The 13,084-nt window shown below is 48.0% G+C and overlaps 1 protein-coding gene across 3 annotated transcripts in view; it reads right to left on the reverse strand.

Annotated features, from left to right (window-relative positions):
- Positions 1 to 10,902, reverse strand: part of MYH10 (myosin heavy chain 10) — a 59,347-nt gene extending 48,445 nt beyond the window's left edge. For all 3 annotated transcript variants that reach the window (XM_072112610.1, XM_072112609.1, XM_072112608.1), the window contains exons 1-2: positions 10,751 to 10,902; positions 3,637 to 4,007 (exon numbers count right to left, since the gene is read on the reverse strand). In XM_072112610.1, the coding sequence (XP_071968711.1) occupies positions 3,637 to 3,981 (345 nt within the window). In that variant the 5' untranslated portion in view covers positions 3,982 to 4,007; positions 10,751 to 10,902. The remainder of the gene's footprint in view (positions 1 to 3,636; positions 4,008 to 10,750) is intronic.
- Positions 10,903 to 13,084: the final 2,182 nt, after the last annotated feature.

Raw genomic sequence — 13,084 nt, forward strand, 5'->3', positions numbered from 1 at the left:
TAGTGTATGAGGTCACATGACTGACACCAATATCTGGTCGTCCTCAAATCGCCTCCATCATCACATATTATACCTTAAGGGCATCTCTCCGCTACTAAATCATTCTGTGCCAGTTATAAGATCTCTGTTTGCTTTGGTGAACGAGAACCCTGTATCCATGTCTGCGCGCTGCCCTGGAAGCTGCATTTTGTTGCAATGTGTCAGCGGACGTCAAGTCCAAGACTGGAAAGTCATTGGAGCTTTGTACATTTTGTTTGGATAACATGACCTCACACTCTAGTCACATATAAAGCTGCATCCAGAATCCCACTGTTTGCCATTGAAACAGTGATACATTGTAATTAAAGGAGTTGTAACAATGTTGATAGTTATCGCCTATGCACACAGAATGGGGGGGGATACCAACCAGATTGTAGTCCTCACTCCTGTGCATAGGGGACAACAATCAAACCGGATACAACCCCTGTAAGTGAATTTTATCAGCTAGATATCTTGTGCCAAATTGGATCTGTGCAAGTCGAGTTGTGAGTCATATCAGCATCTGGATGACTCCATTCGCTGACAGCAACCAGAGATGAGTTGCAAGATTTTAACACACATAAAATAAAACCTACATTTGAAAGGTGACATAAACATCACAGCTCATATATGGAAGGTATAATGGAGGGGCACTGGTGGGCATGGGTGAGGAAGGGGGAAAGCAAGGGCATGCGAGCCAGGAGTGCGGCTTCACCCTCGTCACAGTTAATCCTGCAACTTCTTCATGTCACTCGCAGTGCAATTCCAAAATCTCTTCGAGCAGGAAGTGCCAAACCTCGCCCTGACATATCTGTGGCTACAAAGGGAAGGACTGTGGTTGTGTGCAGAGGACGTCCACTACAGTGTAAGTTCAGGGAAGGTCTATGGTCAGGGGCTGCCGCCAACCTGTGGCCCCCGTTTATCTCCTGCACGCCGAGTATCTCCATATGAGCATCAGAGCAACACGTGTTATGGAATTGCCCGGCAAGCAATTGTCTAGGGTAGAGTCATATCCCCACCAAAGGTTACTGCCTCCAGGACAGAGCACGGGACCGTGACGATGACTGGCGAGAGGCCAAACCAAACATCTAATGTCTCTGTGCGGTGTATGACAACAGCAAATACTTTGGGTTTGGGTCTTATTTTTTTATTTTCACTCTACTCACAGCTAAAGCTGCACAGAGACTGACTATGATGCCCTGCGCGCATCCAAACTGTGAACACGTCGTGACTGTAACGGTGGAATTCTACTAGAAAACTTTTGCCAGGGTAGAGTTTCCCTTTAGATACACAACTCATATCTTGGAGTTTCCCTTTAAAATTCAACATATTTTATAATTGCAAAACGTTGTTCCTGTTTGAGAAACTGCGGAGCCAAAATCCAACTATTTGAAACTGTCACAAGAGCCAAACATGGTGGCCAAAGCAATAGAGGGTGGAATGGCCACAAGTAAAATAGTAATGCCTCTACTATAAACTATCCCCTCCTCATGCTCAGCCATGATAATTCATGCTCCAAATATGAAGACTTCCCCCAGAACTAGATGTGGTTCTGGAGGACTCAATACTGTAATACCCTGTTTTTCCAGCAGGGGCACTGCAGGGAAACATTATTTACATTTATCATGCAATTGTATTAACTGTACAAAAGGGGGAAATGATGGTCCTCAGGCACAGTGGGGGTTAACAGTAAAAGATCAAGGGGTCCCCAGAAAAGACCACCACCTCCTGACCTACAGGAAAACAGTGTTTCCTCATAAACTTCTGATTCTTTTCAAAACAGACAATCCTGGAGGAAGTTTTTAATTCCCCGGAATTTCATTCTCTTTTTGAATTGTTTTAAGAATCCAAAAAAAACACAAAAGGAAGACCGAAAAAAAAGTGTCTACAATAAAAGGGGTTGTGCTGGGGAACCACAGCTATACTGACAGGACACAATACCTAATGGTCCTGAAGATTAGCCCCCAAAATTACATATCTGCCCCAAATTCCTTCCTTCTACTGTGTGTATCCATGGGGCCAATCATATGCGTGTATGTATGGAGATGCAGAGAGGAGACGTTTGTCTTCCTATTAGGTCAGGAGAAAGTCATGTGATTTGGTAGGCGATGCTGCCCCTCCGGGAGCGGCCGCTTATCTCGTGCTGCAGATAAGCGTTCTCCATGGATTCCTCCAGACAGACTGAAATAGAGCAGTGACAGACGTCTGCCTTCTATAGCGTCGGCTTATCTCCTGGCAGAGCTCTGGACCAGCGCCGGCTTCCATTCCTTACCCGTGACACGCCGCATACTTGGGCGGACCGCAGCCATTCCTTGGCCGGGGCTTTTGCTATGTCCTGGACCACAGAGCGCCAGGAGAAGCATCGATCGGATGTATGGAAGAGCTGAGGTCAGGACCTCGCCTTAATAATGCATGGAGCATTTCCAGGAGGTGAGGGCATCTTAAAGGGGTTGTACCCCAGCCAGAGAGGTCGCGTGATCCACCAGGTCTAAATTAGTAGGCTAATTTATATGGCCACCTAAAGGAGACGTTTCAATCTGCCATTTAAAGGGACGTCTAATATCAGCATTTCACAATGGAGGGCGAAGAAGTCACACCCTGCTGCGCTGCGGCCTGCCCCTTTAAGACATACACAAACCTATATGTGCAGCTCATTACCTAATGCACAGTTATTGATCGGAGCGCCTCCTGCAGGGCTCTGTAATGATTAATCCCCTGAATAGAAGTTCTGGGGGATGACAGGCGCTCACAATCCTGGTCCGGGCGGGTGACAGCGTTGTTTATGTCACTGCAGACGGGAACTTGGCTCTGATAGCAGAAGGCCCTTAACAACCCGGTGACCCCGTCAGCCCACCGACACAGCAAGGGTTAAACACAATGCGCTCGGCGCACAAAGTCCGAACCTCAGTGACCCCCACAGTAAATATTTGGTTTAATTAAAGGCAAGAAGTTTCCGCTGGATCCAGTGAGGAAGTTGTGGGATTTATCAGAATATCACATGTCAGCAAGACAAATCTAATATAAAAAAATAAAGTGTAAACCCAAATTTAAAGGGGTCTTCCACCTATTAATGACAATGCATAGAAAACATGAAAACAGTAAATGCAAGCAGCGCTACCCATGGGCACCAGGGGCATGTGCCCACTGTGATAACTACCAATACAACATCATTACACATAAATATTCCATAGGATTGGAAAGTAGCATTCTGATCATGGGTGGGCCTCCACTGATTACACGAATGGGGGTCCCCATGAACGCAGTGACATCCCTAACCTGTGCCATCTCAATCTCTCTGGCAGCGCTCAATCAGCAGGATTAATGGGACCCCCCATTGTTAGGATCAGAGGTTGGACACCCAATAATCAGTAAGATATAGATTGTTAACACTGACCTTGTGACAACCCCTTTAAACACTTGGCTGCTTTCTCCCAGGAACAGTGCCACTCATGCCCATGGGATGTGCTGGGTACTGCAGATCATATGTATAGAGATGAATGGAGCCAAGTTGCAATACTACATATGGTCAGGAGAGGAGCGGTTTTTGGGAGAAAGCAGCCATGTTTTCTACTCATAAAAAACCCCTTTAAGGACGGCCACATTCCCGTTCCTACTTACATAGATGAGTCCGGAGTAATATCTGTCCTTGAGGTTGTGCAGCACGGAGGCCTCATTGAGGCAGGTCAGCTCCGCCATATCTTCTACCTTGGAGAATTTGGGTGGGTTCATCTTCTGGATGTCATCTTTGTTCACCATGGCCTTCTTTCCGTTCTCTGCCAGCTCCACCACCACCTCGTCCCCCCGCTCCTCCTTGATGCTCGCTGCCTCAAATCCATGCCGTTCTGAGGGCACCCACACCAGCTTCTTGGCCGTCCAGTCCGCCTGTGTGGCGGGATTGTAGACCACATCGCGGTCCACAAAGAGGTATCGCTCGGGGTCATCCTGCCCCACTCTCTGAGACATTGTGACTTGGAGTCTCTAGGAATCACCTAAGGAGAGAAGACATAACTCATTACATGGTGATCGGTATCACAAGCTTAGATACAGTCTTCTGCTGTAGTGTTTCACATGCCCTTGTACATAGGGGGCAGTATTATAGTAGTTATATTCTTGTACATAGGGATCAGTATTATAGTAGTTATATTCCTGTACATAGGGGGCAGTATTATAGTAGTTATATTCTTGTACATAGGGGACAGTATTATAGTAGTTATATTCCTGTACATAGGGGGCAGTATTATAGTAGTTATATTCTTGTACATAGGGGCAGTATTATAGTAGTTATATTCCTGTACATAGGGGGCAGTATTATAGTAGTTATATTCCTGTACATAGGGGGCAGTATTATAGTAGTTATATTCCTGTACATAGGGGGCAGTATTATAGTAGTTATATTCCTGTACATAGGGGGCAGTATTATAGTAGTTATATTCTTGTACATAGGGGCAGTATTATAGTAGTTATATTCCTGTACATAGGGGGCAGTATTATAGTAGTTATATTCCTGTACATAGGGGGCAGTATTATAGTAGTTATATTCTTGTACATAGGGGGCAGTAATATAGTAGTTATATTCCTGTACATAGGGATCAGTATTATAGTAGTTATATTCCTGTACATAGGGGGCAGTATTATAGTAGTTATATTCTTGTACATAGGGGGCAGTATTATAGTAGTTATATTCTTGTACATAGGGGGCAGTAATATAGTAGTTATATTCCTGTACATAGGGATCAGTATTATAGTAGTTATATTCCTGTACATAGGGGGCAGTATTATAGTAGTTATATTCTTGTACATAGGGGCAGTATTATAGTAGTTATATTCCTGTATATAGGGGGCAGTATTATAGTAGTTATATTCTTGTACATAGGGGGTAGTATTATAGTAGTTATATTCCTGTACATAGGGGGTAGTATTATAGTAGTTATATTGCTGTACATAGGGGCAGTATTATAGTAGTTATATTCTTGTACATAGGGGGCAGTATTATAGTAGTTATATTCTTGTACATAGGGGGCAGTATTATAGTAGTTATATTCTTGTACATAGGGGGCAGTATTATAGTAGTTATATTCCTGTACATAGGGGGCAGTATTATAGTAGTTATATTCCTGTACATAGGGGGCAGTTTTATAGTAGTTATATTCTTGTACATAGGGGGCAGTATTATAGTAGTTATATTCTTGTACATAGTGGGCAGTATTATAGTAGTTATATTCTTGTACATAGGGGGTAGTCTTATAGTAGTTATATTCTTGTACATAGGGGGTAGTATTATAGTAGTTATATTCTTGTACATAGGGGGCAGTATTATAGTAATTATATTCTTGTACATAGGGGCAGTATTATAGTAGTTATATTCTTGTACATAGGGGGCAGTATTATAGTAGTTATATTCTTGTACATAGGGGGCAGTATTATAGTAGTTATATTCTTGTACATAGGGGGCAGTATTATAGTAGTTATATTCTTGTACATAGGGGGCAGTATTATAGTAGTTATATTCTTGTACATAGGGGGCAGTATTATAGTAGTTATATTCTTGTACATAGAGGGCAGTATTATAGTAGTTATATTCCTGTACATAGGGGGTAGTATTATAGTAGTTATATTCTTGTACATAGGAGGCAGTATTATAGTAGTTATATTCCTGTACATAGGGGGCAGTATTATAGTAGTTATATTCCTGTACATAGGGGGCAGTATTATAGTAGTTATATTCTTGTACATAGGGGGCAGTATTATAGTAGTTATATTCTTGTACATAGGGGGCAGTATTATAGTAGTTATATTCCTGTACATAGGGGGCAGTATTATAGTAGTTATATTCCTGTACATAGGGGGCAGTATTATAGTAGTTATATTCCTGTACATAGGGGGCAGTATTATAGTAGTTATATTCTTGTACATAGGGGGCAGTATTATAGCAGTTATATTCTTGTACATAGGAGGCAGTATTATAGTAGTTATAGTCTTGTACATAGGGGCAGTATTACAGTAGTTATATTCTTGTACATAGGGGGCAGTATTATAGTAGTTATGTTCTTGTACATAGGGGGCAGTATTATAGTAGTTATATTCTTGTACATAAGGGGCAGAATTATAGTTCTCATATAAGGAAGTTACACCTACACCAGAAGAAAGGAATATAGTACACTGTTTAGATGATGCTATATCAGTCACATATATCAGAGATCAGAATTGCTTATTCCCCCTACACTTCTAGCACATCCCGGGAGACCTCCTACTTGGCTGATGTCTGGATTTCTCTGTCTCACAGTAGGGGATGTACTTAGTAATCAGACTGGATATAGTCTTCCCCTCATTACAGATCTGGGTGACTAATGACTTCACCTGTCGCCTCTTTCCTGGCACGGCTCAAACACATTGACCCTTGTAAAACTACAGGAAGCCAGAAGTGTGTGTCATGCGGGGCCCTACAGAGCCATAACATCATCTCAGTGACCCGCACATATCTTTACTCCCCGGGTGCTCCCCCAGATGCGTAACCTACCAAAATGAAAGCATGAGACCATCTGCACCCACGATGCTCACCCAGGGTCTATGGCTCTTTTATGGAGATAGTGAGAAGTGGGAATTGAGGGGTTAATGCCATGTGACCCACAGAAGATAAAAGGGATCCTCACCAAATGCAAAAATATCCACATTTTTATTTTAAAAAAAACTAGGCCTGTTGCCCCCTCCCCCCGGGATTGTCAGGCATTCCTTAACTTTTTGGGATTGCGGATGCCATGCGCTCTCATTCCCCCTGACCTCCCCTCATTGTAGTATTTTTCGTTCTCTCTTTACGGCTGCACAGAATGTGGGTCAAGACGCCCGAGACTCCGCAGAGATCATTGTATTGGAATTTCCTTCCTTTGAGTTCCAGGAATAACATTTTTTTTTTTCCCCCAGAAACAATGGGATCTCGATGATTGGGGTGAAGCTGCCCCTATTTAGGGGGGCGACTATGCTGCCATCGCCTGCAGATGACATACCACACACACACAAAATATACTCTAATACTTTAATACCCGGTAGCCGAAAAACTTGCAGGTGGCCCATAACTAAAAAAAAAAAAAAAAAAAAAAATCCAAAAATTAAGTTAATATCCTACAAAGCAACATACACTGCCTGTACCCCCCCCTACACACTTACACCCTGACGCCCATGTAAACACCCCATACACTGCATAGATCACTCCAATACCTTCACATCAATCTAAATACCCCATGCACAGTCTATAGCACTATGTTACCCCGGTAACCATGTAAATGCCCCCTACGCTCTCACATCAATGTGAACACCCCCTATGTGGTCTACAGAATCCAAATCCCATATAAATAGTCCCTACACTGTCAATGCCACCAATACCCTCACTTCTGTGTGAATACCCCCCTACACTCTATAACCCCAAGCCTATGTAGAGACCCCTAACACTGTTTATAGCACTAATACCCCAACGCCCAAGGAAATGCCCACTACTCAAATACCCCAAGCACCTTCTATAGCACTAATACAACCAAGCCCATGTAAATGTCCCTTACACTGTCTATAGCGCTCCAATACCCCGACACCCATGTAAATACCACTAATACCCTCTCACATGTGTTACTACCCCCTACACTGTCTATAGCGCTCCAATACCCCGACACCCATGTAAATACCACTAATACCCTCTCACATGTGTTAATACCCGCTACACTGTCTATAGCGCTCTAATACCCCGACACCCATATAAATACCACTAATACCCTCTCACATGTGTTAATACCCGCTACACTGTCTATAGCGCTCTAATACCCCGACACCCATATAAATACCACTAATACCCTCTCACATGTGTTAATACCCGCTACACTGTCTATAGCGCTCTAATACCCCAACACCCGTGTAAATACCACTAATACCCTCTCACATGTGTTAATACCCCCTACATTGTCTATAGCGCTCTAATACCCTGACACCCATGTAAATACCACTAATACCTTCTCATCTGTGTTAATACCCCTACACTGTCTATAGCGCTCTAATACCCCGACACCCATGTAAATACCACTAATACCTTCTCATCTGTGTTAATACCCCTACACTGTCTATAGCGCTCTAATACCCCGACACCCATATAAATGCCCCATGCACTGGCTATAGCACTCCAATACCCCCCATATCCATGTAAATACCACTAATACCCTCTCATCTGTGTTAATACCCCCTACACTGTCTATAGCGCTCTAATACCCCGACACCCATATAAATGCCCCATGCACTGGCTATAGCACCCCAATACCCCCATATCCATGTAAATACCCCCTACATTACCTCATGCCTGCCTCATACCCTCTATATGCCGCTATCAGAGCGCTGGCAGATCCTATAATCGTGGGCGCCCGCAGCGGGAGACTAATCAGCTCTCAGAATATGCAAAGAATTAATAACTTCTAAGAAGAAGAACTCAATCCCCCCCGATTATGACATCTGCATACGGGGGGCTCGCGATGCCGATTATAAGGTCCGGTCTTTGTGAGGGATTACACAGGGGGTGACGCTACCATAAAGCGGGGGGGAATAGCTCTACCTATTAATCCGGATCCAGGTTACTACGCCCCCAGAGCTGATGTATTGGGGGGGTGCGGCGGGCTGTAGGCTGGTGGTGGGGGGCACAGAGGAGGGGGCTAGACAGAGCAGAGGAGGACTGCCTGAGCGCATGGAAGCTGCAAGTCATGATGTAGACGGCTCTTTGTTCCCTGGGAGCTGCAGATCTGAGCAGCCGCCCACCTAGTGCCGGGTAACTCTTCTCCACACTTGTTTCTCGGACTTAACCCCTTTCCTGCCGCCCCCCTCCCCCTCCTTCCCAAAACATGGTCAGGCAGAGCCACCGTCCTGCAAACGGCTCAATAGCGGGACCTGGGTGTTGCCCCTGATTAATTCATCGTGGCGAGATGTTCTGCAGCAGGAGCCGGGAGCGATGTCCAGACACATGCCCCGGCCTGGTGGTGCCCACCGCACGCTAGCAGGCCCCAGACACATGGGCACCAGACTGAGGGAGGGGGGATAAGGATCAAACTGCCCTTGAAGGCAACCATCGAGGCGGGAGTCAGCCATATGGCCAAATTATTAACCCTTCCGCTACTGCAGCCAGCAAAACATGGCGGCCTCCACGATCACAGAATGAATGGGAGCAGCATGGCATCTACCCTGGCACATGCCTACAAGGAGCGGAAAACATTAACCCCTTCATCTGCCAACAACGAGACACGACTTCTGACTTAACCCTTCAGCTTGGGTTATATCTCATTGTCACCCAAACAACAGAGAAGGAATTTGGGGGAGGGTGGTAAAAGGGGGTGCACAAAACATGGGGATTATGTTACAAATACCATGGCACTGCCAGGCAGAACAACGCTGGCACAACTCTGCCTCCACCAACACAGACAGGTAAATGACAGCCACACATCATGGAAACTACAACCTTCTGGCTGGTGCCACTCCATCACCTAAACTGGGCACTACAGGTGGGCATCACATGGCGCATCTGCATGAAAGGGGCATCCCTAAGAACGAGGGGTCTCTAAGGGGATACCCCAGGGGCTTAGAGTCAGGCTTCAAATTTAGGTAAATCAAGTCAAAGGGTATTTGGGAGGGAACAGAGAGATGTGGTACATGGGGGCAACCGGGGGATCGCAGGGGGCAACACCTGGGCAAAGGGAAGCAGCATAGGCCAAGTGTGAGGTGATAAAGAGATTCAGTGTAGGATATTAGGGAAGGGTATTACTTGGGCACAGGGAATTAGAGGAGGGACATTATTTAAGGATAGGGATTTACAGAAGGGGCATCACCTGGGTATATGATAAGTATGGGGCATGACAGAAGGGTATAGGCAGTAGGTATTGCCCCAGGCATGGGGTAGTCTGGAATAGACATGACCTAGGATATTACCTGGGCAGGTAGAATATAACTGGGCATAGGGGGTATTTCAGGGGTGTTATGTTGGCAGTGGGGTATAGCTGGGTATGGGGGTATCTCAGGGGCATTATGTTAGCAGAAGGGTATCTCAGGGGCATTATGTTAGCAGAAGGGTATCTCAGGGGCATTATGTTAGCAGAAGGGTATCTCAGGGGCATTATGTTAGCAGAAGGGTATCTCAGGGGCATTATGTTAGCAGAAGGGTATCTCAGGGGCATATTGCTGGGCATAGGGGTATTTCAGGGGCATATTGCTGGGCATGGGGGGTATTTCAGGGGCATATTGCTGGGCATGGGGGGTATTTCAGGGGCATATTGCTGGGCATGGGGGGTATTTCAGGGGCATATTACTGGGCATGGGGGGTATTTCAGGGGCATATTACTGGGCATGGGGGGTATTTCAGGGGCATATTACTGGGCATGGGGGTATTTCAGGGGCATATTACTGGGCATGGGGGGTATTTCAGGGGCATATTGCTGGGCATGGGGGGTATTTCAGGGGCATATTGCTGGGCATGGGGGTATTTCAGGGGCATTACCTGGTAATGGGTATATAGATATATTTCAGGGGCGTTATGTTGGCAGGGTATATAGAGGAGTATAGTGGGGTATATAGCTATGCCGAGGGGGTATACCAGGGGCACCTCCACACGGGCCTCCTCTGAGGTAAATCCCTCTGCCAGGTTATGGCGGGAGGTGATGCCCGGGCGCGGTACATACGGGTCACATTACAGGTCTCCGCTGCTCCCGCCATCCCCTCTTACCGGCGGCTCCTGGGCTCCTTCTGTCTCTGCGCCTCCCGGTAACCACCAGCCCGTCACCTCACCGGCTACGCCCACCGACACCAGGCGGAGCCATCCAAACCTTTCCGCCTCCTCTATTGGCCCCCGCTGTCTCCCCTTCACCTATCTATACGATCTGATTGGCTGTCACCGCTGTCAATCTTCTCGAAACCGTTACTTCGTTCCCTCTCCATCATCTTATTTCTCCTCGTGTCCCCGCCCTCTCCTGCAGGAAAGAGGCTGGAGGCGGCTGTCAATCATCGGAGTAGCGCTCCTATTGGCTGATGTGGTTTCCATGGAATCTAGCAGGGTAGGCGGAGCCATTTGGACCGGATTGCGCAAGTTTGATTGACAGCTCTGAGAGCCCCACGTGGGTGTAATGCTGATGAGAGGGGATGACCGAGGCTGTGTTATCCTGTGCCCCCCTTATACGACCCCCCAGTGCAGTGCCCCCCAGGATAGTGCCCTCCCTTATACAACCCCCCAGTGCAGTGCCCCCCAGGATAGTGCCCTCCCTTATACAACCCCCTAGAGCAGTGCCCCCTAGGATAGTGCCCTCCCTTATACAAGCCAGCAGTGCATTGCCCCCCAGGATAGTGCCCTCCCTTATGCGACCCCCCAGTGCTTTGCCCCCCAGGATAGTGCCCTCCCTTATCCAACCCCCCAGTGCTTTGCCCCCCAGGATAGTGCCCTCCCTTATCCAACCCCCCAGTGCTTTGCCCCCCAGGATAGTGCCCTCCCTTATCCAACCCCCCAGTGCTTTGCCCCCCAGGATAGTGCCCTCCCTTATACAACCCCCCAGTGCTTTGCCCCCTAGGATAGTGCCCTCCCTTATCCAACCCCCCAGTGCTTTGCCCCCCAGGATAGTGCCCTCCCTTATACAACCCCCTAGAGCAGTGCCCCCTAGGATAGTGCCCTCCCTTATCCAACCCCCCAGTGCTTTGCCCCCCAGGATAGTGCCCTTCCTTATACAAGCCACCAGTGCAGTGCCCCCCAGGATAGTGCCCTCCCATATCCAACCCCCCAGTGCAGTGCCCCCTAGGATAGTGCCCTCCCTTATACAACCCCCCAGTGCAGTGCCCCCCAGGATAGTGCCCTCCCTTATACAACCCCCCAGTGCTTTGCCACCCAGGATAGTGCCCTCCCTTATACAACCGCCCAGTGCAGTTCCCCCTAGGATAGTGCCCTCCCTTATACAACCCCCCAGTGCAGTGCCCCCAGGATAGTGCCCTCCCTTATCCAACCCCCCAGTGCTTTGCCCCCCAGGATAGTGCCCTCCCTTATACAAGCCACCAGTGCAGTGCCCCCCAGGATAGTGCCCTCCCTTATACAACCTCCCAATGCTTTGCCCCCCAGGATAGTGCCCTCCCTTATCCAACCCCCCAGTGCTTTGCCCCCCAGGATAGTGCCCTCCCTTATACAACCCCCCAGTGCTTTGCCCCCCAGGATAGTGCCCTCCCTTATACAAGCCACCAGTGCAGTGCCCCCCAGGATAGTGCCCTCCCTTATACAACCCCCCAGTGCAGTGCCCCCTAGGATAGTGCCCTCCCTTATACAACCCCCCAGTGCAGTGCCCCCTAGGATAGTGCCCTCCCTTATACAAGCCACCAGTGCAGTGCCCCCCAGGATAGTGCCCTCCCTTATACAACCTCCCAATGCTTTGCCCCCCAGGATAGTGCCCTCCCTTATCCAACCCCCCAGTGCTTTGCCCCCCAGGATAGTGCCCTCCCTTATACAACCCCCCAGTGCTTTGCCCCCCAGGATAGTGCCCTCCCTTATACAAGCCACCAGTGCAGTGCCCCCCAGGATAGTGCCCTCCCTTATACAAGCCACCAGTGCAGTGCCCCCCAGGATAGTGCCCTCCAGTATTGTGCCCACCTTTATACAACCCACAGTGCAGAGCCCCCAAGTATAGTGCCCCCCCTGATACAACCCACCAGTGCATTGCCCCCCAGTATAGTGCCCCCCTTATACGACCCCCAGTGCAGTGCCCTCCCCCAGTATAGTGCCCCCCTGATACAACCCAACAGTGCATTGCCCCCAAGGATAGTGCCCCCCGATACAAACCCCCAGTGCAGTGCCCCCCTGATACAACCCCCAGTACATTGTCCCCCACAATAGTGCCCCCCCCCCGGATACAACCCCCCAATTATAGTGCTCTCCAGTATAGTCCCTCCCTGATACAAAACCCAGTATAGTGCCCTCCAGTATTGTGCCCACCTTTATACAACCCCCAGTGCATTGCCCCCCAGTATAGTGCCCCCCTGATACAACCCACCAGTGCGATGCCCCCCTGATACAACCCCCAAGTGCATT

This window comes from Engystomops pustulosus, chromosome 6, assembly GCF_040894005.1.
Source record: "Engystomops pustulosus chromosome 6, aEngPut4.maternal, whole genome shotgun sequence".
NCBI classification, from domain to species: domain Eukaryota; kingdom Metazoa; phylum Chordata; class Amphibia; order Anura; family Leptodactylidae; genus Engystomops; species Engystomops pustulosus.